Genomic DNA, 21920 nt, shown 5'->3' with positions numbered 1-21920 from the left:
TATCTCCAAGGACAAGAAGTACGCTAGTGACAAGTACAAAGACATCTACACGGAGCTCAGCATCGTGAGGGCAAAGGCCGACTGTGACGTCAGCAGGTTGAAAGAGCAACTGAAAGCAGCAACGGAAGCACTGGGTGAAAAATCCCCAGAAAACACCCCTGTGTCAGGATACGGTGAGTTCCCCAGGCTTTGGGCTAGAACCCCATCACTTGTGGTCACTCAGGTGAAGGCATAGGAGCCCATTCTGTATTTAGACCTGTGTTTCATCATCAGGAACCACTGCAGGGCACTGGGCCCAAACCTAGTAGGCACCCTGCTACCATGGAGGAGCTATCGTCCTCTCGGCACGCTGCTGGGCGCACTTACTGATCACCTTGAGGGGAAGTCATGCCGTTGGCATGTATTTTCATAAGAATCACAGGTTGCATTTTTGCATTTTTCTATCTTCCTAAAGAACCCAATGGTTCAGTGATAGTAGCTGTTAGTAGCTAGTTGCTTGATCATGGGGCTTGACCATAAAAACCTCCAAGAGACCATGGGGGTCGGGAAGAGGCTACTCAAAACATGTTTTAACTCACTGGTATCCAGAAAATGACACTGGGTTTCCTCAGCCAGCCAAGAGTTAACAATCGTGGCAACGCTGGCAGACAGGTTGAAGCAAGATCACTTGCGTTGCTGCGGGAGGACGAGTTGGTGGTCTTTCTGGAATCAGTCGGATGATACCTGAGCACCACTCAAAATCAAGCTATAGGCTAACTCTGGAAGGGTAACAAAATGACAACAGCGGCTACTTCTGAGGAGGAGCTTGGGGTGGCAGAGGCCATGGACGGAGGAAGGTTTAGAATTTGGGGGAGAATGCATAGATCCTATGACCTGCCAGTTGAACTTCTGAAGGACAAGTGCATGCAAATGCGCGAACAGGAGCTTGTTGCATTTGCAGCAGATGGAGGCCCGTGGCTTCACTACACAGTGAAATACCGTGCCTTTCTTAAAAGAGACCAGGTAGAGGTTTTTGTTTTGATCTGGGAAGAGATCCATAAGTACACTAAGTTTAACCCCCTGCCCGGACACACGGTGTGGGGTGACCCAATGTACATTTCTTTTAGCCATCTTTTAGAAGTGTGAAGGACTGTACCCCAAACTGCGGATGGCAGGCGTGTGGGGGTGGATTGTGATTCTTGCTCTTTTGCTGTATCACAGCCCTGGGTTGCTAGGAAGAAAGTGGGAATAAAGAAATAATGGGACAGTGGGTCTGTCCACGGGCCCGGAGGGAGCATCCTAGGACCACCTCCACCACCCCCCACAGAGCTCAGCTGCAGTCAGCAGCAGGCAAGGGGAGGCTAGCCCAGGGCCACACAGACACCCTCAGGCCGTTCCAGTGCTTTCAGTTGTTTCAGGAAGAAGCTTAGTGTGTGTTTTTATGATCATTGGCTTGATTTTCTCTTAAAGATGTTTAAGGAAATGCCACAGGCGTGTGGCAGTAACAGGAAGCTTGGGAGATTTTTGCACATTCAGTCTTGTTCCACAGAGTTTTTTAAAACAAATGTAATGGGTCCGTTTGTTCCTTTAGATATAATGAAATCTAAAAGCAACCCTGACTTCTTAAAGAAAGATAGATCCTGTGTCAGCCGGCAACTCAGAAACATCAGGTCCAAGGTGAGTCTGGGGTACAGCCCCAGGGTGTGTGGGCCTATGGGACGTTAGAGAGGAGCCAGAGTCAGAGCCCACCTCGGACCGAAGCAGGGGGTCCCCAGGGTCCCACAACTTCTCTGGCTCCACATGCCTCCCTGCTGGGCCAGTTCTGGTGGCTTCGAGTGCCGGGTCTCCTTCCTGCTGAAGTAGAACCAACTTCTGACAGTGACAGTACAAGAAACAGAACTTGGAGTGAATTTGACACTGGACCTCCAAGGCCAGATTTCCCCTCAGACACCCCTGGGCCAGCCCTACTCTGTCTTCACACATCCCTAGTTTAACACTGATGCTGCCTGCCTTCAAGAGAGGAAGCTGCCTACACCTCTTCCCCCGACCACACCGTAGCACATCCCCAGTGTGTGTCCCCCACCCTGCTGTGTGCCTCTCCACAGGAAGGACGGGCGGAGGGTGGGAGTAATAAGCTTGTTGCATTTAGGATTTATTGTGTGTGTGTCTTATTTTTTGCTCTTTCCTCTGACAGTCCGTAATTGAGCAGGTCTCATGGGATAACTGAAACGAGCCCGCTTCCAGGTCCCCTGTCATGTAGGTAAACCACCTCTCACCACCCACCCACCTGCCACCCTCCAGGGGGTGGCTACCTGCATGCACTGCTCACACCTCCATAGCAAGCTCCTTGTTTTTTATTGTTACTTTATCTGCTCCAGCAAGCACATACACAATCCTGGTCAAGTTTCTTTAACCTGTTCTGGGAAATTAACTGGCCCTGTAACTTCTTACCAAAGTTGACCTTTTGCTAGGGGAGCTCCCCTCCAGTTTGGCAGGCAAGCCATAGAGGCAGCATCTCGGGTGGGTGTGGGCCTGTGAGTGGCCCCCAGCACTGGTCAGTGTGCATGTCAACTAATCTGTGCATTCCAGGTTCTCTGGGAAACCCATCTTGCCCTCTGTCAAGAGGGGCCCTGACAGAGACCCAGCAGCCCCTGACAAGCAGAGTATCCCATCACCAAGAACCCCTCCCCACCAAGTTAGTTAATAGGCCAAGGCAGGGCGGAACCCGGGTTTCAGGGAGCCGGTACCTTGTGGGCAGGGCCAGGAAAATGGCTCAGCAGAGCAAGAGGACAAGGGAGGAGTTGGGACTGAAGATTTACCAGCACTTTTTTTGGTTTTGGTGTTCTTTTAAACAAAAGAAAAGCTTCTGTGTGTGCCATTGAAGGCAGTAGTATAAAGAAAGAAGGTAAGGACACAGAAGTGCTGGCTGAGAAACATCAGCCTGTTTGAAAACAAACAGAAGGACAGTGGGCCTGGCCATTCCCGGTCTCCACACCAGGCTGTGCATCCCAGTTACATGGCAGCTCATTTCAAAGTGTGCTTCCAGCTGAGCTGACTTGATCTCATTAATTCTCTGATGAGAAGGTTAAGAACAGCAGGAAGAACACCAGCTCTGGGCCATGGTCCTGGCAGAGGGGACACTGATATGGCGCAGGTCCGCCCAACACTGGCTCCTTTTGCTTGTGTGCCTACAGCTCGCTCTCCAGCTGGATCCACCATCCAGAATCCTGTGGCTAAGGGGCTTTAGCCCAATGGCTTGGGTGAAATGGGTTTGCTTTAGGAAGACATTTAAGAAAATCCCTAGTATTTTAAACCGATCAGTTTGGTTTTATTTATTCTACTATACAGTCCCAAATCACTTGTAACCAAATATGGTTTATGCTTCACTGAAAACTTAGTGTGGGGTCTTTCTGTAACCATGAAAAACATTCTGTTTAGCAAAAATAGAACTTGTTCTTTGGTTTAGGGTTTTCTTATTAAAGAATCTACTTCGTATTTGAGGTTGAACTGTATCTGCTGTAAATTCACTGTTAATGATTTAGACCTTTTGCCCATGCCAGTAAATGTAACTGTAAATGACAGTCAGTGAAAAACTTCTGGAAAGCCTTGTTACAGTGTGTCCACCCTGTCAAGATAGATTATGTGTCCCAGGTGGCATGTCAAAGTCCCTGCAGGGGAATAAAAGTACATAGGACTCTGGACAAAAGACCAGAAAATCTGCAAGAAGACCTTTATCAAGAAGGGTTTTTGTAGTGGGTGCACTGGGAAGACCTTTTACACCAGCTGGGAAGGAACTACAGCAAAGGTAAAAAGTGAGAAAACTGACTGGACCTCCAGGGCAGCCTCAGCCTCTCCGAGGTGCCAGGACCCAGGCAGGAGTGGTAAGGAGCCCAGGAATGGGGCTTTCCCAGATGTCTTTGAGTCCATGGTTGGCTTGGACAAGTCTCTATTGTCCTGATATGCAGGCACAGTCCCTCTGGTGTAAGTAGAAAGACAGGGACCCTGCAGATGTCCTCAGGGACACGTGTTGTGATGCCAAGGGCTCGGGCCTGTTTGCGATGTCAGTAGGCACTCACACTGGGATGTGTGCTGTCCTTTGCCTGACTGTATTTGGAGATTCCCCATTCCACACACCCCCCAACCCCCACCATGGGAAGACCAGGGGACGAAGTTGCCCAGAAACCAAACCTGTTGTCAGTGCTCTGTGATATGGGATCTGATACGTACTGACTTATGTCCTTTATCGGTGTTCTGTTTCTGTATCCTGCCTCACTGAAAAGGATAGAAAGTCTCAGCACCCATAAAATCAAGGCAAGCTCAGTGCTTAAGAGCATCATGGCTTTTCTGGTATTAGAACGGAGCAAATCTTTCCCATGAGATCCTCATGGAGGCCCCTTTCTGGTAGTCTGAGTATGGGCTCACAGAGATACTTGGTGGAGAGATCGGCTGTGTGGGAGGAATGAGCCCCAGGGGAGCTACTCTGCACCCCAAGGACCCTTCTCTGGGCACGCAGAGTCAGTGTAGGGGTTGTGCACATTCTTCCCTTCCAGTTCTAGTGTACAGCTATGTGTGGCACACAGCCTTGGGCTCCCCCTCGTCGCCCTGCTCCCCTGCTACAGTCCTGAGCACAGCAGGGACTCTGACCTTTCATGGAAGGAGCACACCCCCAGGCAGGACATTTGCTAGCCCTTGAAAGTCCCCAGCTAGAACAAAGCGGTATGACATGTGACAGGCCTGCCTGTGGGCCTGGCACTTAGCTGTGGGGCCTCCCACAACTGGTCATGCATACCTAGCACCTGTCCAAGACTGACCCTGTGCACATGGCAGCCCCTTGGCCTGAAGCACTTGGGAGAAGACCTGAGAGCATCTGAGGCGATTATGTATGTTAAGGGAATTTCTGGTTCAGAATGGAACATGGATTTTCCCCCATCCTCCAACCAACTGGGTAGCAAGCTTCAATAGTGACCCCCTAACCAACAGCTTATATTGAGGTCCATCTGGACCAGTGGGTTTCAGAAAGGTTAGCCATAGAACCCTTTATTTAAAAAGGGGGAGGGCAGTTATCTTTATTCATCTACACACATACAGCTCCACAGTATAGAAGAGAAGCAGAGCTGTTCTACATAACCGGAGGGGAACACCAGGGCCCACCCCCCTGGCCTCAAACCTTGCAGGTGGCCCAGTCACACAGTCCTCACTTGCGAATATGTGCTCCAAAGCATCTGGCTGAGCCACATCAGGACCTCCTGAGACTGTGTCACAGCTGGAAACAGCAGGCTGGGCTCTTTAGGCCAGCAGACTAGCATGGTGCTGGGCACCAGCATTTTATTTCATGGTGCTCAGGTTTGGGGCTAAAACTGGTGTAGCTGTCTGGAGCCTGTACCCAGGGCCAGCCTCAAGTCCTATATATCTTAGGGGATCCTGTACCTTTGTCAGCTCTAGCACATGCCAGCCAGCCCAGGGACCTGGCAATCTGAGGCTAGTGTCCAGCTGCTAAGAAGCCAGCCCTGTCCGAACTGATACTGGAGTATCCTCAGCCGTACTCTGAAGTGATACTCCTTTCCTCATTGAGAAAGTAGATCTTTGGGAAAAGCCTCCAGCAGTAAAGTGAGAAATAATTTGTCCCCCAGTTAGGAAAATATCACTCATCCTGGATCACACGGGTTTAAACTGCTGAGGTCACACATTAGAGTATTGGTTTCACAGTCTGAAAATCTTAGTAAATATGTTAACATGTTCCCAGGTCCCCAGTAACAGCAAATCCAGCAGGGCTGCTGCTCAGGGAGTGCCATGAGCAGGCCCAAGGGAAGCAGGCGCTGCCAGGGTGCACCAGGGAGGAGGGGTCCCTGGCCACACTGCCAGCAAAGCCCTGCGAACTCTGCAGCCCTCCTCATAATGCTCAGTATCCTGGTCACAGAGGAACTAGATGTGGACAGACACACACACACAGAGAAGGACATGGATGGGCGGATTTCTAGTTCTTGGCACAGCTTTTTCTCCTGGCTGAATTGATCTGGTCGCTGCTTGTCTGAAGAGCCTTAAGCTCAGAATTCAGCTTCTTACACACATGGTCTGTTTCTCTGGTTTTTGCTTTTTCATCCAGATAACACCATTTCACAGGGGACGTCTCTCTCCTTAGCATGCCCCACTAATCTCTCGAGGAGCCCTTCCTGCCCTGCCCTCCACCCCAGCACCCGCACCTCTGCCTGCCTGCAGCCACACGCACGCACAGCACCAGGCCTCGTAGTTAACAGTCTCCTTCTTTCTCTCCTGCTCTCATCTCCACCCAGAGTCTGAAAGAAGGCCTGACGGTGCAAGAACGCTTGAAGCTCTTTGAATCCAGGGACTTGAAGAAAGACTAGCCGTGTCCCGTTCAACTTGAACACACACACCCCTCCCAGCCTGCGGCAGCACTACCCCAGCGCTGCTTTTTGTCTGTACCTTTATTTTTTATTATTATTATTGTTGTTACTGTTGTCATCATTAACTGTAGGTATGGATGCATGAAAGACCGATTTAAGGGTTGTTCACACCGTTCCCTGCTGTGTTGATTCCAGCTTCCTATGTGTTTGTCAAAGCTTTTTTTCCATGGTATTCTCAAATCAGCCAAGCAGCGGGGCCGGGAGAGCTGTGTGCTCCTGGCCGGGATCTGCACAGAGCCCCTGCCCACTGCATCCACCGCACTCACCGTCAGTATTAAGGCCCAGCAGCCTGTCGATAAGCTAGCTCGTCCGCTGAGGGCACTGTGCAGAGTCGGGGCCTCCAGCGGCTCTCGCTTTGCTGCGTGTGGGCGCCAGGGGGGGCAGCACTGACAACTCACTGGCCTGCGGGAGGAGCTGGAGGAGCAGGTGGGGAGGCGTGGCTTATAACCTCCACTCACCACCTTTGGTTTGGGAGAAGAACAGTGTTTTGTACTTGTCCCACTAATTCAGCTTAGAGCCACAGCCCAGATAATCGTGGGGAACCTTTCACAACCTGGAAAATGTTGAAAGCAGCCATTCCTATTTTTGTTTGTTTTTTATTAAATCTTGCACAAAACCCCGGCCCCTCTCATTCCTTCCTACGCTCGTTCTTTTCTTGGTCACTAGTAGTCCTGGTCTTTTCATAAAGACTCACAGTGTTGAGCTGCAGCCCGGGGCTTCACACTGCTTGCCAGTCGTGATGAATTCCCTTGGGTAGTCCTTTGAGGGGAAGGACTGTTCATGTCTTGAACCTTCCTGAAAGAAGCCTCTACATTGCTTTTGAGAAGGTTGAGCGAAGACCCCTATGTTAAGTCAAGAAGAAAGTACAGAGGATGTCGGATGAAACTTGCTGTTATATGTTTTGAGCTCTGATTTGAGCTCTGAAAAGTTCTTTTGCAGCGGAGAGCCAGAAGTAAAACTATACTAACAATTTTGATTTTTCTTAGAGAGTGAGACCTTTTTAACTGCCAGGAAACACCACAGTAATCCTTGAGAATCTGCTACATGGGGCTTCTGTCATGGCTGGGTGAGAACTATTGATCGTGTAAAGACAAGGAGTGCAAACCAGCCCAGCCCAGCGGGCCGCCATTCAGTGGCCTTCAGAGCAGGCCGGAAGCTTTGCCTTGGAGGGTTTGGAGGAGTCCGCTCTGGTCTCGCTGCTTCTGTTGCCCCTTTTTTTTTACTGGCGGGAGCATGCGTGCGCTCTGTGTCAATGCTCCCGTTAGGTTGGCAGTCCCTGGGTACGTGGGGACTTTGCAGGTAAAAATGTAGAAGTGCCCTTGCTTGGTCTCTAGATTTAGTTCAGAACAGGCTCATCCAAGGAAAGGCCTGGAAGGGTCTGGGGCGTGCCAGCTTCTCATGGGAATAAACTCTGAGTTCTCCACTGGCATTGAGCCTTTCCTTCATCAGCTTCCAGAATCTCAACCCACACCCATCACTCCTTTGCTGCTATTTTTGCACGTTTTCAAAAGCAAGAGAATATCAGGTCTGGTGTTTTAATTCTACTTCTCAGACACCGTTCCCCGCACCCCACTCCACCCCCCCGTAGGTTGGCAGCATTTTTAGAAAGGTCCACGATTTTGTGTGTGTGCCGCTCCGAACAGGAGCGTACAGAAGGGATGTTGGGCCCTGGGGACCCTTCCGTCTCTAGAACACTGTTTAATGGGTGTGTCGTCCAAGGCAGAGAGTGATGTGCTGTCCAGCAGGATCTGATGGGCCAAGGGCCTTGCGCCGCGCCTCTGCTCAAGCTGTCTCGGCACCGTGATTTCACGGCACCCCTCGGAAAACCTCCCTCATGTAGTGCAGTTTTCTGTGTGGCTGCCCCTGCTGCCTCTGGGCAGTCTGGCCCTCCTCCAGGCAGCCCCCTGCCTCTAGCCCTCCCAGCTTACCTGGCAGCATCCCCGCATGCATTCAGGTGCCACCTGCCTTCAGACTGTGCCGAGTCCGAAATCTGCAGTGCTTTGTAGAGGTCGAAGAGCACCTTACATACTTGTCTTCATCATTTACCCCTTGAGGTTAGACCTCCGGAATCCTTGAACTCGTGTGCTGAGTGTAGCATGTGGAAGTCGAAGGCAGAGACAGGGAAAGACCTATCACTGCCGCCTCTGAAGGCTCCTCCTCACCACAGAGACCACAACTCCCTGCCCTGGGGCTGCCTCAGTCAGGGGGTTACCAGGAAGCCGGCTAGAAACGGGGGCACTCCGGCTTCCACCTCCCAAAAATGCCCCGAGCCTGGCCTGGTCTTGCCCAGCATCGCACAGTGATAACTACTGTCAGGCCAAGAACCAGTATGAGCCGCCTGCTGCTGAGCCCCATCCTCCAGCTGGAGGGAGTGGGCAGGACAGAAGAAAGGGGCTGCACTGGCCACCTATGTGTTGCACCCCAGCCCCCACTGTGCAGTCTCCGTACGCGCCCTGCAAGCCCCCAAGCCCCCAGGGGAGGGATGTAGCCACCAAGTTCCGGAGGAGAGAAGACAGTTGTGGAGGTGGAGTTGGCCTCTGCTGGTAGAGACGGGTCCTTCAGGGGCTGCGGATGGGCTAACACAGGTGAAGGTCAGCTCACGGCGCTCCAACTTCCCCGGGGAAGGGTGTGGCGATAACACGGATCGAGTCTCTACTAACCCACAGTTGTAACCGCTTTCCTGTGAATGGTCACTAGTTCCTCTGTAACCCGCCAGCTCCTGCAAGCAAGCACGCCCACCGAGAGTGGGGAAACTAGCGACAGTTCTCGTGAGCGCGAGCTTGGGTCCCAGCATGCGCACAGCTGCGCACAAGCACAGACGCACACCGAGGAGCCGCTTTCTGCTGGTCGGGCTCCGTGTTTAGCACGTGGGTGTGAGAGCTAGCATTCCTGCTAAGTGTGGCTGGTGGCGGCTCCCCTGGTGGGTGGCCACGGTGTGGCAGATGGAGCGCTTTGCCGTTGGAAATGGAAGCTTGTGCCAGAAGGCATCGAAGTGGGTCTGAATTTAAGGGAGGAAGTTAGGGCCATGGTGGGGACGTGTGGGTTTGGCAAGAGCTGAGACCAAAGGCGCCTCCCTGTGAATCCAGCAAGTGGAAAGGCTGAGAGTGAGGGAAGGCCCTGGGCTCTGGCTAGTTACGTGCACTCTGTTGCTAGCGCCCTGACCTGACTGCTAGGCTTTGGGGCCTCACCAGGGCCAGGGGAGGAAAGAGACGGAACTGCGGTTTTTAAAAACCCTGGGAGAAAAAAAAAAAATAAAAAATAAAAAATAAAAAAAATAAAAACCCTGGGAGTCGGCCAGTACGGGATTCTGACAGGTAAGGCCAGGAGACCAAATGGATGGTGTACAAAACATCATTAGAGATGTATTTAATATTCTTTATTTCACCGCGGAGGGAGACAGAAGGAATGTGGCCCTCTTTGTTACTGCTGCCTGGCGGTCCCCTGGGCAAGTCGGTTTTTAAGGCCTCTGGGGCAGAAGGTAGCAGGTGGCCACCCCGCCCCTGCCGCTGACCCTGTGAGCGCTTGACTCAGGCTAGAAAGGGGCGCGGCTGGGCTCCCCACTCGGTGAGCCAGCAGGCGGTGTATCTCTCCTTTAGAAGGTTTCTCCCCCGCACGCCTGCTAGTAACTCCCTGGACGCTGGGGTGGGGGGCTGCGCCCTCCCCGGCCTCGGCGCCCGCGTGCTAGCTTCACGGCTAAGCACGCCCCACTCCTTCCCGCCGCTCCTGCCCCAGGGTGTCTCCTGAGGCGCTTCTCCAGGGGCTCAGAGTGTTCTCCGCTAGAGTGGGAAGGACGTCTTGTCTTCTTGAACGGAAGAGAATTCCTGAAAGGAAGTTTCCTCATCTTTGTTCTAAAGAAGCTTGAGATTTTAACACTTTCCATCCCAGATACAATTTCAGAAAGCCGGAAAACTAAAGCAGAATTCAGTGACTCCCCCCACTTTTACTACCAAAAAAGCCTGGATGGTCGGGGGGCCGTGTTCAGAGGTTTACCAGGGCCGGGAGGTATGTAGCCTTCCACTTAAGAGGAATCGCAGTAAAAGGAATTCCAGCTTGGCGTGCTGATTGGAAGCTTCACTTCTCCAGAAACTTCACTTCGGTCCTTTTGAACCCCCCCCCCCCCCAATCCTCACGGGGGCTATCCATGTTTGCTGTTAGGCGTTTGCTGTGTAAACCGATCTGAAGTGCCCCGTCCTGTGTCCCCACGGCGCCGCACCCCGCCGGCCCTTCACAGGGGCTTGGGAAGGGGCCGCTGCCAACTGGCTGGTGCTGGAGCTTCGGGAAGTTGGGTACCGGCGCGCGGCTTTTCCCCTCTGGCGTCTCGGGTCCTTCTCGAGCGGGGAGCCCCGGGCGCTCAGCCGGGAGTGCGGGGGAGCGGCCGCGGGGGTCCCGCATGCTTCGCACTCGGGGCTTTCTCAGGGCACACGGCGCCCCTCCGGCTTGCCCGTGCCGCCGGGCGCTACCGACTGAGCCTCGGAAAGGTGTTCTTAGCTGAGAGCGGGGCAGAAGGTAACGTGGTCCGCCGGCCGCGGCGCCGAGTACGCACAGTGGACACGCCCCTCCTCCCGCAGCGCTCCCAGGGAGGGGGCCCGCGAACCGGGCGCGGCGCCGCGTGTGCGCACACCCGAGCGAGCACGTCTAGCCAGCCCGTACCTCCCACAGTTGAGGATTTAAGCGACAGTCAGCCTCAAGGGAGTCACGTAAGACCACCGGTTTGGGGATCCTTTGATAGGAAGACATGACAAGAGCGCAGTCTGGACGCGAACACTCACTTCGTCTGAAGGGCCGTCTGCGGGGAAGGACCCGGCCGCATCCACGTGCCCTGTGGAGAACGCGTTTCGAGTCCTCGTTTCTTTATACAGGGAAGCGGTCTCCCTTCTCGGTGTTTCAACGGGAGGTGCTCAGGGGCAGGCGGTCGTCAGCGCCCCTCCCCGCGTAGGGAGCGGGACCACCTGCGCCCCCGAGCCTGGCCCTGCCCCGGTATTGAAAAGCAACCATGTTGGTTTTCCTCAGAATAACCTGTAGGTCGTTCAGAGGGAGCAGTGTAAATAGTCCTCGGAAGCTCCTGCAGGGATTTGTGCGTGTGTGTGACAGAGTTTGTGTGGGTTTAAAAAAAAAATCTCAACGGCCCTCCCTGTGTAAGAAGGGGAGGAGCGCTTTGGGTACAAGGCTGAACTCCACCCAGCGTCCCAAGGAAATGTTTTTCGTGACTGGTGTATCTTTTTAAAAAGCTGCGGCCACTTCACAGGCGGTTTTAAAGAGTGTACGACGGTATCTGAGATGACAGCAGGCCTGCCTTCGTGCGCTTTGCCCGTAGAAGACCTCGATCGTGCTTGCTGCTGTCACAGCCACGTCGAAACCTCCAAAAAGTGGACAGAGAGGAACATGGTGGGTCCCTCTTCCTGTCTTCCCCACGCCCTTGACATGCTAATGGAACACCTGGAGGGAGGCTTCGTTCAAAGCACAGGTGTGGCGTGAGTGGCCCAAATGGGTGACCTGTGCACACTTGCCAGGCTGGACATCTGCATCTCCTCAGCGACTGGGTTCTGTGGGGGGACAGCGTCGAGGGCACCAATGTGGCCACCCTGCCGCGTGTGTCCACGTTCATGTGACGAGGAAACCTACAGTCATACCACCTCAGAACTGGATCGTCCGGTCCTTAGGCCGACCCTGGAGGGCGTGCAGGTCTCGAGGTGGAAGCACACGGCCCGTGGGTGGCGGTCGCGGGCCTTCCCAGGAGGCAGTCCGAGCACCACAGAGAGGCGGAGTTCTGGAAGCACGGCGGTTGCCAGACGCAGCGTGCCTGCTGCCTGTCGCCTGTCCCGGGCCCTCTGTTCTTTGCCCTTTGCAGCTAGTAGTACACATTTCAGTTTTGTTTTGTAGGAAACTCGGCCTGGATTATATAACGAACACTAAAGTCATTATCATGTCACGTTTCTATCACAGAACCAATTAAAGTGGATTTTAGGATTTACCTTTAGTATTAATGACTTCTCTACTGACATTGTTAGGACTTAAGACCAGTTAAGTGATAAGAATTCATGTGGTTTTCCTAAGTAATATTTATAAAATGTAAAGTTTCTAATCACTCCTCAACAACTGTAATTCTTACTAACTTTTCTCACTAATACTGTTCTGCTAGAGTGAGTGTCTCAGGTCAGCTACTAGGGACAGCACTCAGCCGAGCTGCTGGGGGAGCTGACGCACGAACAAGGTGGGAAATAACCCACAGCAGTGACGGCTGCCACAGCTAATGCCTTCACCCCTCGGGTGTATGATTCTAACTGGGGTTTCCTTTCTGTACTAACGTTAGATGATGATGTTCACCAAACCCAAAGTTCTGTGCGGGAGCGAGCAGAGGCCTGGAGAGCGCGGGCGAGTCCTGTGCACCAGCCTGTAGGTGCAGCAGGAGCCCCTGAGTGGGGCAGGGGGACCCCGTCAGGCTACGCCGTCCTCCCGAACAGATGAGCCTGGCCAGCTAAGCCGCTCGCCCTTTATGACAATTCAAGATCGTGATGGTGTCATTGAAGATTTTTATTAACAAAGTTTCTGAACAACTGTTCACTACAGTTTGAAGTGTTACTTCCTCAGAATATTTATTCCTTTGCGTGACATGCTAGATTCCCATGGATGTAGCTTATCATTTCTATTTTGTAAATAATTACCTAACTTTACATAAACTATATCATAATAAACTATTTTTGCATCACCCTTTGCATGCTGTGAATGAGATTTTGTGTAGTGGAGAGACATGCAAAATATGCATTTAGGTCAACATTCCAAAGCTGGTCAGTAGCCTAATGATTTCTACTGGAGTTTTTTTCCACTTTTAATAATCTGCCTATTTTTAAATAATGTTTTCAGAGTTGAGGATTAGTTGTCAGCATTTTAAAATCAAAAGATTTCCCGTAAGAATCTGTATTGCACATGTTCACAGACAACACATAAATATTTTACACCATGAATCTAATGAAAAAACATGGCTCTGTTACAGAAACCTCCAAGGGAGGCTAAGAGCACAGTAAGAAGTGCTGAGGAGAAAGAGCTATATAACTGGCACTCAAGGAACTATATAATCCTTCATTACTGGGTTTATCTACAGTAAAGTATTGCTTTTTGCTTAAAAAAGAAAATACATCTTACCTCATGACCATACACACACACACACATCCCAACCACAGCCCAACATTTCACAAAACAATGCACTCTTATTAGAATATGCTGTGATGTCTACATTCTATTTAATTTTTTAAGATTCTGGTTGTGACCTATTGAATAAATTTAAAATAAGAAACTGGAGTTTTCCAATATTGCCACAACCTTTGGAATGAAGTATGTGGAAATCCAAACTTTTATTCAAATAAACACAGAAAAATCACATGCGGACTCTATTTGCTGGAAATCAATTTACAGAATTCACAAAACTTAGAAAACTGAGTACAGACATATAAAAGATAGATCTCCAGTGTGCCATTCCAGTTGTTTCAGGATGTTTCATTAACTTTTTGTCCATTAAAACATTTAGGGGGAACGCCTGAGGTGGCTTGGCGGTTGGGCGTCTGCCTCTGGCTCAGGATGTGGTCCCAGAGTCTCAGATCGAGTCCCACATCAGGCTCCTGCATGGAGCCTGCTTCTCCTTCTGCCTGTGTCTCTGCCTCTCTCTGTGTCTCTCATGAATGAATGGATAAGGTCTTTAAAAAAAAATTCTAGACACTGGTCTGATGTAATGGTATTCTGATAGCTTTAGCATCCTTTTTTTTTTTTTTTAAGCTCTGTAAGTGCAATTTTGAAAACCAGTTGGCATTTGGAAAATCCAACATCCTTTGATGATGAAAACACTCAGCAAACTAGAAATAGAAGGAAACTTATTAAATATGACAAAGATTGTCTATAAAAAAAACCCGTAACTGGGCAGGCCGGGTGGCTCAGCGGTTTAGTGCCACCTTTGGCCCAGGGCCTGATCCTGGAGACACGGGATCAAGTCTCATGTCAGGCTCCCTGCATGGAGCCTGCTTCTCTCTCTGCCTGTGTCTCTGCCTCTCTCTGTGTCTCTCATGAATAAATAAAATCTTAAAAAAAAAAAAACAAACCCACAGCTAACTTGATACTTAATGGTAAAAAACTGCTCCCCTCCCCCTGCCCCGCTAAGGTCAGCAATAAAACTGGTATCTGTTCTCACCATGTCTATTCAACACTGCCCTGGAAGTTCTAGCCACTCATGAAAAAGGAAAAATATCCATACTGGAAAGGAAGAAGTAAAACTGTATTTGTTGATGACATGATCTTGTATATGGGAAATCCTAAGGAATCCACCCCCCCAAAAAAATCTATTAGAACTGATAGTTCTGCAATTTTGCAGGATACAAGATTTGTATACAAAAATAGATTGTAGGGGATCCCTGGGTGGCTCAGCGCTTTGGAGCCTGCTTTTGGCCCAGGGCGTGATCCTGGAGTCCCAGGATCGAGTCCTGTGTTGGGCTCCCTGCATGGAGCCTGCTTCTCCCTCTGCCTGTGTCTCTGCCTCTCTGTCTATGTCTCTTGTGAATAAATAAATAAAATCTTAAAAAAAAAAATAGATTGTATTTACTAACAATCTGAAACACATTACGAAAACAATTCCATTTGCAGTAATATAAAGAAGAATAAAATATCATTTAAAAGAAGTATAAGGCTTATTAACTGAAACTACAAAAGATTATTTGAAGATTTAAGTAAATGGAAAGGAATCTGACATCCGTGGGTTAGAAAATGTGATATTGTTAGAATGATAATATTTCCCAACCTTGATCTATAGTTCAATACAATCCCTGTCAAAACCTCAGCTGCCTTTGCAAAAGTTGTTGTTGTTGTTGTTGTTTTTGTTTTATAAGATTGCATTTATTTATTCATGAGAGACACAGGCAGAGGCAGAAGCAGGCTCCATGCAGGAAGCCCAATGCGGTCGGTACTCGATCCCGGGTCTCCAGGATCAGGCCCTGGGCCGAAGGCAGTGCTAAACCGCTGAGCCACCTGGGCTGCCCTGCTTTTGCAAAAGTTGATAGGCTGATTCTAAGATTCATTTAGAAATATAACGGGATCCAGAATAGCCAAAACAATGTTGGAACGAACAAAGTTAAAGGACTTGTTTCCTGGGTTTTAAAACAGCTACAAACACTATGTATGCAAGGCAGTGTGCATAGGGAGTGACCTATAGATCAATGGACCATTATTAAGAACCCAGAAGTGGGCAGCCTGGGTGGCTCAGCGGTTTAGTGCCCGCTTTCAGCCCAGGGCGTGATCCTGGAGACCGGGGATTGAGTCCCACGTCGGGCTCCCTGCATGGAGCCTGCTTCTCTCTCTCTCTGTCCCTCATGAGTAAATAAATAAAATCTTTAAAAAAAAAAAAAAAAAGAACCCAGAAGTAAGTGATTACATTTATGTAAGCAATTGATTTTTGACAACAGTGCCGAATAAATGGTGCTGGGACAACTAGCTATTGACATGCAAAAGAATGCCCTTGGACCCCCTTCCTCACACTAAACACAAAAGTTAACTCAAAATGGTTCACAGACCTGACCCAAAAGTGGGCGGGCCCACTAGAGGTCAGGAATGAGAACAAGCAACAGGAGGAGGTGGCAGGTGCAGCCATGGTGAGACCTCACTTTTCCATTATGCGGCTTTTCCTGCCACCACTGACCTCCAAAGATCATCTACCCTTTGGTGCAGATTAAAAAAAAAAAAAAAAGTAGCAATTGGACAGGAGAAGAATGGCATTGAAATATTTCCAGCAACAAGTGCTTTGGAGGCGTTCAGAAAGGTTTTGAACCCGAGAGTTAACTACAAGGGCAGCCCTGGTGGTTCAGCGGTTTAGCGCCGCCTGCAGCCCAGGGCATGATCCTGGAGACCTGGGATCGAGTCCCACGTTGGGCTCCCTGCATGGAGCCTGCTTCTCCCTCTGCCTGTGTCTCTGCCTCTCTCTGTGTATCTCTCATGAATAAATAAATAAAATATTTTTAAAAAGAATAAACTGAACTGCAAAATGAAACTTGCTGTCTACTTACCACCAAACGCATAAACTGGAAAATGCCCTAGTTTAACTCAGAACAAAATTTTAAAGTCTGATTATCGGGACACCTGGGTGGCTCAGCGGTTGAGTGTCTGTCTTTGGCTCAGGCCGTGATCCCTGGGGTCCCGGGATCAAGTTCCACATTGCACTCCCTGCAAGGAGCCTGCTTCTCCCTCTGCCTGTGTCTCTGCCCCTCTGTGTCTCTCATGAATACATAAAATATTTTTTTTTAAAGTCTGGTGGGGTTTGTGTGTGTGTGTGTTTTGTTTTTTTTAATCAAGCTGCTTCTGAACGTGGCCTTGTTGTCCTTGTCCCAGATGCCAGCCATTGTGGCTACAGTAAGGAAGCAAAGGAGAGGGCTGGGACTCTGGCCCTGGTGCTGGGTTTTAAGTGAACGCTACTGAAGAACCTTGGAAAACTAACAGAATGTACTATTCTGTAACTGAGGAGCTACCCCAACTCATAAATGCCAATTTTCCAGTGGGCCCCAAAGGATGTCTATTTTGGCCACTCCATGGGAGGCCATGGAGCTCTGATTTGTGCTTGGAGGAATCCTGGAAAGTCTAAATCTGTGTCAGCAGTTGCTCCAGTTTGCAACACAGTGCTCTGTCCTTGGGGTAAAAAAGCCTTTACTGGATATTTGGGAACAGGTCACAGTAAATGGAAGGCTGATGGTACCACCCATCTGGTGAAGTCCTATCCAGGTTCACAGGTTCACAGCTGCCTGTATAGAAAGTCTCTGTTGTTTTTAGATTACAAGAGGGTTCTGACCATAGTTACTTCGCCGCCCATCAGATATCTTGCAAAATATATGAATACGGGGATCTCTGGGTGGCTCAGTGGTTTAGCACCTGCCTTCGACCCAGGGCGTGATTCTGGAGTCCCGGGACTCGAGTCCTGTGTCAGGCTTTTTTTTTTTTTAATTGGGGGGGGAAGGTTTCCCACATTTGGGGAACTTGCTGGGGTCAGCACACCCCGAGTGTGATGGATAAGCCTCAGCCCTGGAAAACCACCTTCATTACCTTTGGAAAAGACTTCACAAGGTGCCCCAAGTAACACATTCAGGTCTTGCTCCTGTTTGCAGCACCCATCCTGACCAGTGGTTTCTCAACAGCTGTATGTTGTCCACTTCCCGCAAATGGCATTTAATAAACCGCACCCACTATTCAGATGAGCAAAAGACAAAGAAACAGCGCTAGCATTCCAGAATAAGAACATATTTATTTAAACGTGCCAGAAGTCCAGGACAACCCAGCTTCATAATTCAGGACACATTCTGTAACTCCTGTTCTCTCCTCAGAGCAGACTGCTGGAACACACACGCAGTTGAGAAAATACATCTAGTGTAAAAGCAGGTCTTATTTCCAAACTATATATTATACTTTATAGCCTCAATAAGTCAGAAAAACTAACTTTGGGTTTACTTGTGTAACACAGTAAGTCAAAGGTGACTTTAAGCAGAAAAAACATGCAACACGGAATGGTCTCTGCAGGTGGCTCCGTGGGTGTGATGGGGAAAGTGTACATGCCCAGACCTCAGGACCAGTCACACAGCATATTACACAAGTATGACAAGATGGCACAATGAGCATTCGGATGTCATCTGAACTAAAGATATGTGTTATGAAAAGATAATCTGTAACATCTCACAAGCATATGTGAGACAGCTATTCTTGTAGTTACCAGTGAGAGCAAATCCCCTAGCTGACAGTAAAAATAGACCTGGGAGGTGCCACAGCCCCAAATCAGGCTCTCTCCTGGCTGACTCCCCTGGATGGTCAGGTAATTCAGGATGCCTTGTGCTGAGCCAAACCTGCCAATGAGCCAAGTTCACCGGTGCTAACAGTGAAGGTCACTTCTAAGCGCACAAAATCACCTTGAATGTGAGAATGTTAACAATTAAAGGCATAACACAGGAAACAGAAGCTGCTTCTGGCCGCTTACCGGCCTTGCTGACAGAAGCTGGGGGGGACGAACGTCTCCAGGTGTATTTGTTGTAAAGGGTCATCGTGCAAGGAGACCCGGTAAGAGCATGACCTGCCCGCTGCAGGGGCAAGCAATGCTCACCAGGGGCCTGGAGGGCAGCTCCCCACTCCTGCCGTGCCTGGCACCCCTCCCTCCTCCTGCCCCTTCTCCTCCCGCCCCTTCTCCTCCCTGACTTCTCCCGTTTCCCTCTGTGGACTCAAACCCGCCAAGAAGCCACCAAGGAGCTTGTGACAGCAGACACGAAGGACTGCTGCCTCTACCAACACCAGGTATCAGCTGTGCTGCTGGGAGCGGCCAGGCCAACAGAAGAGGACACAAGTCAGGAGCCACTGCCACGGGGCTGATGGAGTAGGCCACATGAGAGACCCCAGATCGGGGGGGGGGGGGGGGGACGAGGACGGGAGGGGTCAGCTTGTCTAAGGCAGGAGAAGCCCATCCACCATGGGCCCAGGAGCCGGCAGCCCTGGGAAGCACACTTGTGAGAGGTGGTGGCTGCATTTACTGTGGCAAGAAACAAGCTGTCCGAAACAACTGACTTGGGGTGGTAGGGATGTCCCTGTCTTCCATAACCCCAAACACTGTTTAGTTGGCTTTCATCCTGTACCGAACGAGAACAGACTTTGCAAGAATGTGTTCCTAAATTTCGCTTATGTACCATGCATGTCACACCCAAACCGGCAGCAGCTCTGGGTGAGGCCCAGGCCGGCCTGGAGTCCCATTCTTTGTAGGTTTGCTCTGGCTTTAACTCTGGGTACCAAAAGTTCTGTGACATTAAACACCACTCTCCCCTCCAACTCTGCAGACAGCGGAGAGAGCACAGCTTCAGTGACTTCGCTTCTTCTGCGGGAAAAAGGTGTACTTGGTAGGATTAAACTCTTCCCAGATACGTTCAAATTCTTCCAGAAAAAGCCTCACATACTCCTCATCCTCCATAATCAAAACATTTTCTCTGTTGTTCTGGATGGCTTGTGTGGTCCAGTTGAGGGAGCCCGTGATCAGCACCTTCTTGTCCACGATGGCGAACTTGTGATGCATGTAGCCAAGGTCCTGATCATGTCGCACCTGGATGCCTGCAAAAGGAGCAAGTCAGCCTTCGCCACCCCCTCCGGCCACACTGTGGTGTGAGCACCTGAGCTCCTCCTCAAGCGTGGGCCACTTTCTAGCAGCCGCGACTGTGGCTATTTGGTTCCAGTTCAGTAGGAAGCGGGAAGCCTGTCCCGCTGGGGCAGGTGTGGGTGGCAGCCCCGGAAGGGACCAGCTCTGCACTCCGGGTGAGGTCTGCCCACCCACACTTCTCGGGATGACCCGACTAGCACGGGCCCGTCAGTGGTCCCGGGAGGAGCCAGCCATGAATCTGGCTGGGGCGACCGCAAGTGGGGTTTCCCTGCCTTCCAGCTCTCGCTCTGCCCACCCTGGAAACACCCCAATTGCACGGGGGAGGGGGTGCACCTGGGGCAGGAAGACCGCCGGAGAAGCCAGGCCCTGCGGCTTGGGGTGAAGGAGTTCAGCCCTCTTCACTCCCAGAAGGACCCCCGTCTGCTACAGAAAGGAATTCGCCCTGGCTGCGCCTCCTCGGCTCAACGAAAAGCCTGCTGTCGGCAAGCTCCCCGAGGGCAGGACCCTGGAGTCCTGCCCAGCTCACCAACCACCTATCTGCTCAGTGAACAAGCCCGTGAGAAATGTGATTTAAAAGAACAGTTTAGGAACACCCAGGTGGCCCAGCGGTTTAGCGCCGACTTCAGCCCAGGGCGTGATGCTGGAGAACCAGGATCGAGTCTCGCATCGGGCTCCCTGCATGGAGCCTGCTTCTCCCTCTCCCTCTGCCTGTGTCTCTGCCTCTCTGTCTCTCTCGTAAATAAATAAATAAAATCTAAAAAAAAAAAAAAAGCGAAATACTGTTGTCCTCCTCTAGCCCTCTGCGTCAGCCCGACCTTGGCCTCGTGCGCACGCCTGCTCCTATGGCACACTGCCCGGAGTCGGCCAGCAAGTGGGCTGGCAGGTTTGGTTTTTGAGTTGGCTCTTGATTTCCTGGGTGCTGACTGGGCCGCTGTCATTTCAGTCTGCGGTCGTCAAAAATTCAACTGGCCGGGCTACGTTCCCTGCTCTACCCGCCACAGGCTTTCCCCACAGTGTCCCAAGGCCAACACGGGTCATGAAAATGTGGGTAACGACAAGGGTTCGTGGCTTCCCCGGGGTCACCGGGCAGGCCCCCAGATCTCTCTCCACTAGCTGGGAAGACACAGCCTACTCACTCCCCGGGGCTCACATCCGGGTATCCAGCATAAGAACCCCCTGCACAGAAGCCCAGCCCCCGGGGGAGGCAGCTGTTCTTTACAGATGGCCCCGGGGTCTCTCCGGGGTAAAACTCTCCCGACCTCACAAGGCCACGTGGGCCATACGCGGGGTCTCCCCCATCCTCAGGCCCCTGCAGTATCCGCCCTTGGCATCCCCACCACAGCCTAAGGCCCCGGGGTCAGAGCAGGCGCCGGGCTGGGGGCCCGACGCCGCTCCCCCGAGGGCTCCCCGGCCCTGAGCCCCGAGCCTGGGCTCCGGCCTCCGCGGCCCCGCTTACCTGCCTTGCGGAGCAGGCCGATCTGCGAGCCGTTGAGGGCCATGTAGTCGCAGTCGGTGATGACCCGGACGCGCACCCCGCGCTGGTGCAGCAGCTGCACCGCGCGGCCCAGCTGCGGGCTGGAGAAGGCAAAGAGGCAGAGCTCGAGGCTGGCGCGGGCGGCCAGCAGGGCGCGCAGCAGGCGGCTGAGCGAGCTCTCGCCGTGGGGCAGGCTGCACCGGCAGCCAGCTGGGGGCCCCGACGGCGCCTCCCCCGGGGCCTGCAGCAGGGCCTCGGTGCAGGTCACCTGCGACGGGAAGAAGAGCACCTGGCGCCGCGGCGGCCTCTGCTGCTGCCGGCGCCCGGCCCGCAGCCAGCACAGCACGGAGGGCAGCGCCTCCAGGGCCAGCGCGAGGCCCACGGCCGCCACGGCCGCCACCTGCCATCGGAACCGCTCCATGCCGCCTCGGCCCGACGACGACCCGCGGCCCCGCCGCCCACCGCGCCTGCGCGGCCGACGGCCACGTACTCCTCCCCCTACCACCGCTCCGACGGCGCGTCCGACGCCCTCCTACACACACAGACACACACACACACACACACACACACACACACACACACACACACACAGCCCATCACGCATGCGCGCCGCCAGCCCTGGACATCGCCCCTGCCAACTGCGCCTGCGCAGCCCCTGGCACGTGAGCCCGCCCTTCCCCCTCCGCCCACCGCGCCTGCGCCCCCGCAGCCACGTGCGCCCAACCTTTCCCCACCCCCTCCCCCCGCCCTGCGTGCGCTCCTGCCTCCCGCGCCGCTCGCGCCTCCGCCGGCCTCCCCGTGGCGTCTGCGCAGCCGCCGGCCGCGTGGGGAGGCCCGTGCTCGCGTGGCCGCCCTGAGGTCCGCGCACCGCCCGCCGACGCCGACGCCGACGCCGACGCCG

At 52.2% G+C, this 21920-nt stretch overlaps 2 protein-coding genes across 14 annotated transcripts in view; one reads left to right on the top strand and one right to left on the bottom strand.

Annotated features, from left to right (window-relative positions):
• Nucleotides 1-7017, top strand: part of LOC112647230 (myosin phosphatase Rho interacting protein) — a 148665-nt gene extending 141648 nt beyond the window's left edge. For 10 of the 13 annotated variants that reach the window (XM_035716926.2, XM_049109511.1, XM_049109509.1 and 7 more), the window contains 3 exons: nt 11-173; nt 1571-1656; nt 6270-7017. In XM_035716926.2, coding sequence (XP_035572819.1) covers nt 11-173; nt 1571-1656; nt 6270-6341 — 321 coding nt within the window. In that variant the 3' untranslated portion in view covers nt 6342-7017. Of the gene's footprint in view, nt 1-10; nt 174-1570; nt 1657-2173; nt 2240-6269 lie in introns of all 13 variants that reach the window. The other 3 variants (XM_049109505.1, XM_025428115.3, XM_049109506.1) reach the window with 2 other exon arrangements.
• Nucleotides 7018-17644: 10627 nt separating this feature from the next.
• Nucleotides 17645-21580, bottom strand: PLD6 (phospholipase D family member 6). The gene is made up of 2 exons (XM_025428116.3): nt 21002-21580; nt 17645-19499 (listed from the first exon to the last, which is right to left on the bottom strand). The coding sequence occupies exons 1-2, from the start codon at nt 21438-21440 to the stop codon at nt 19252-19254; spliced, it is 687 nt and encodes a 228-aa protein (XP_025283901.1). The 5' UTR covers nt 21441-21580; the 3' UTR covers nt 17645-19251.
• Between the last annotated feature and the right edge of the window lie 340 nt (nt 21581-21920).

The sequence above is a fragment of the Canis lupus genome, chromosome 5, assembly GCF_003254725.2.
Source record: "Canis lupus dingo isolate Sandy chromosome 5, ASM325472v2, whole genome shotgun sequence".
NCBI classification, from domain to species: Eukaryota; Metazoa; Chordata; class Mammalia; order Carnivora; family Canidae; genus Canis; species Canis lupus.
Note: the sequence above shows the minus strand (reverse complement) of the source record. Positions and strands in the feature narration are given on the sequence as shown.

Excerpts from the sequence above, each read along its gene's own strand:
- PLD6 (XM_025428116.3), bottom strand. The coding sequence starts at position 21,440 with ATGGAGCGGTTCCGATGGCAGGTGGCGGCCGTGGCGGCCGTGGGCCTC. Across the intron at positions 19,500-21,001 it reads CGGCCTGCTCCGCAAGGCAG|GCATCCAGGTGCGACATGAT; the intron begins GTAAGCGGGGCC and ends CTCCTTTTGCAG.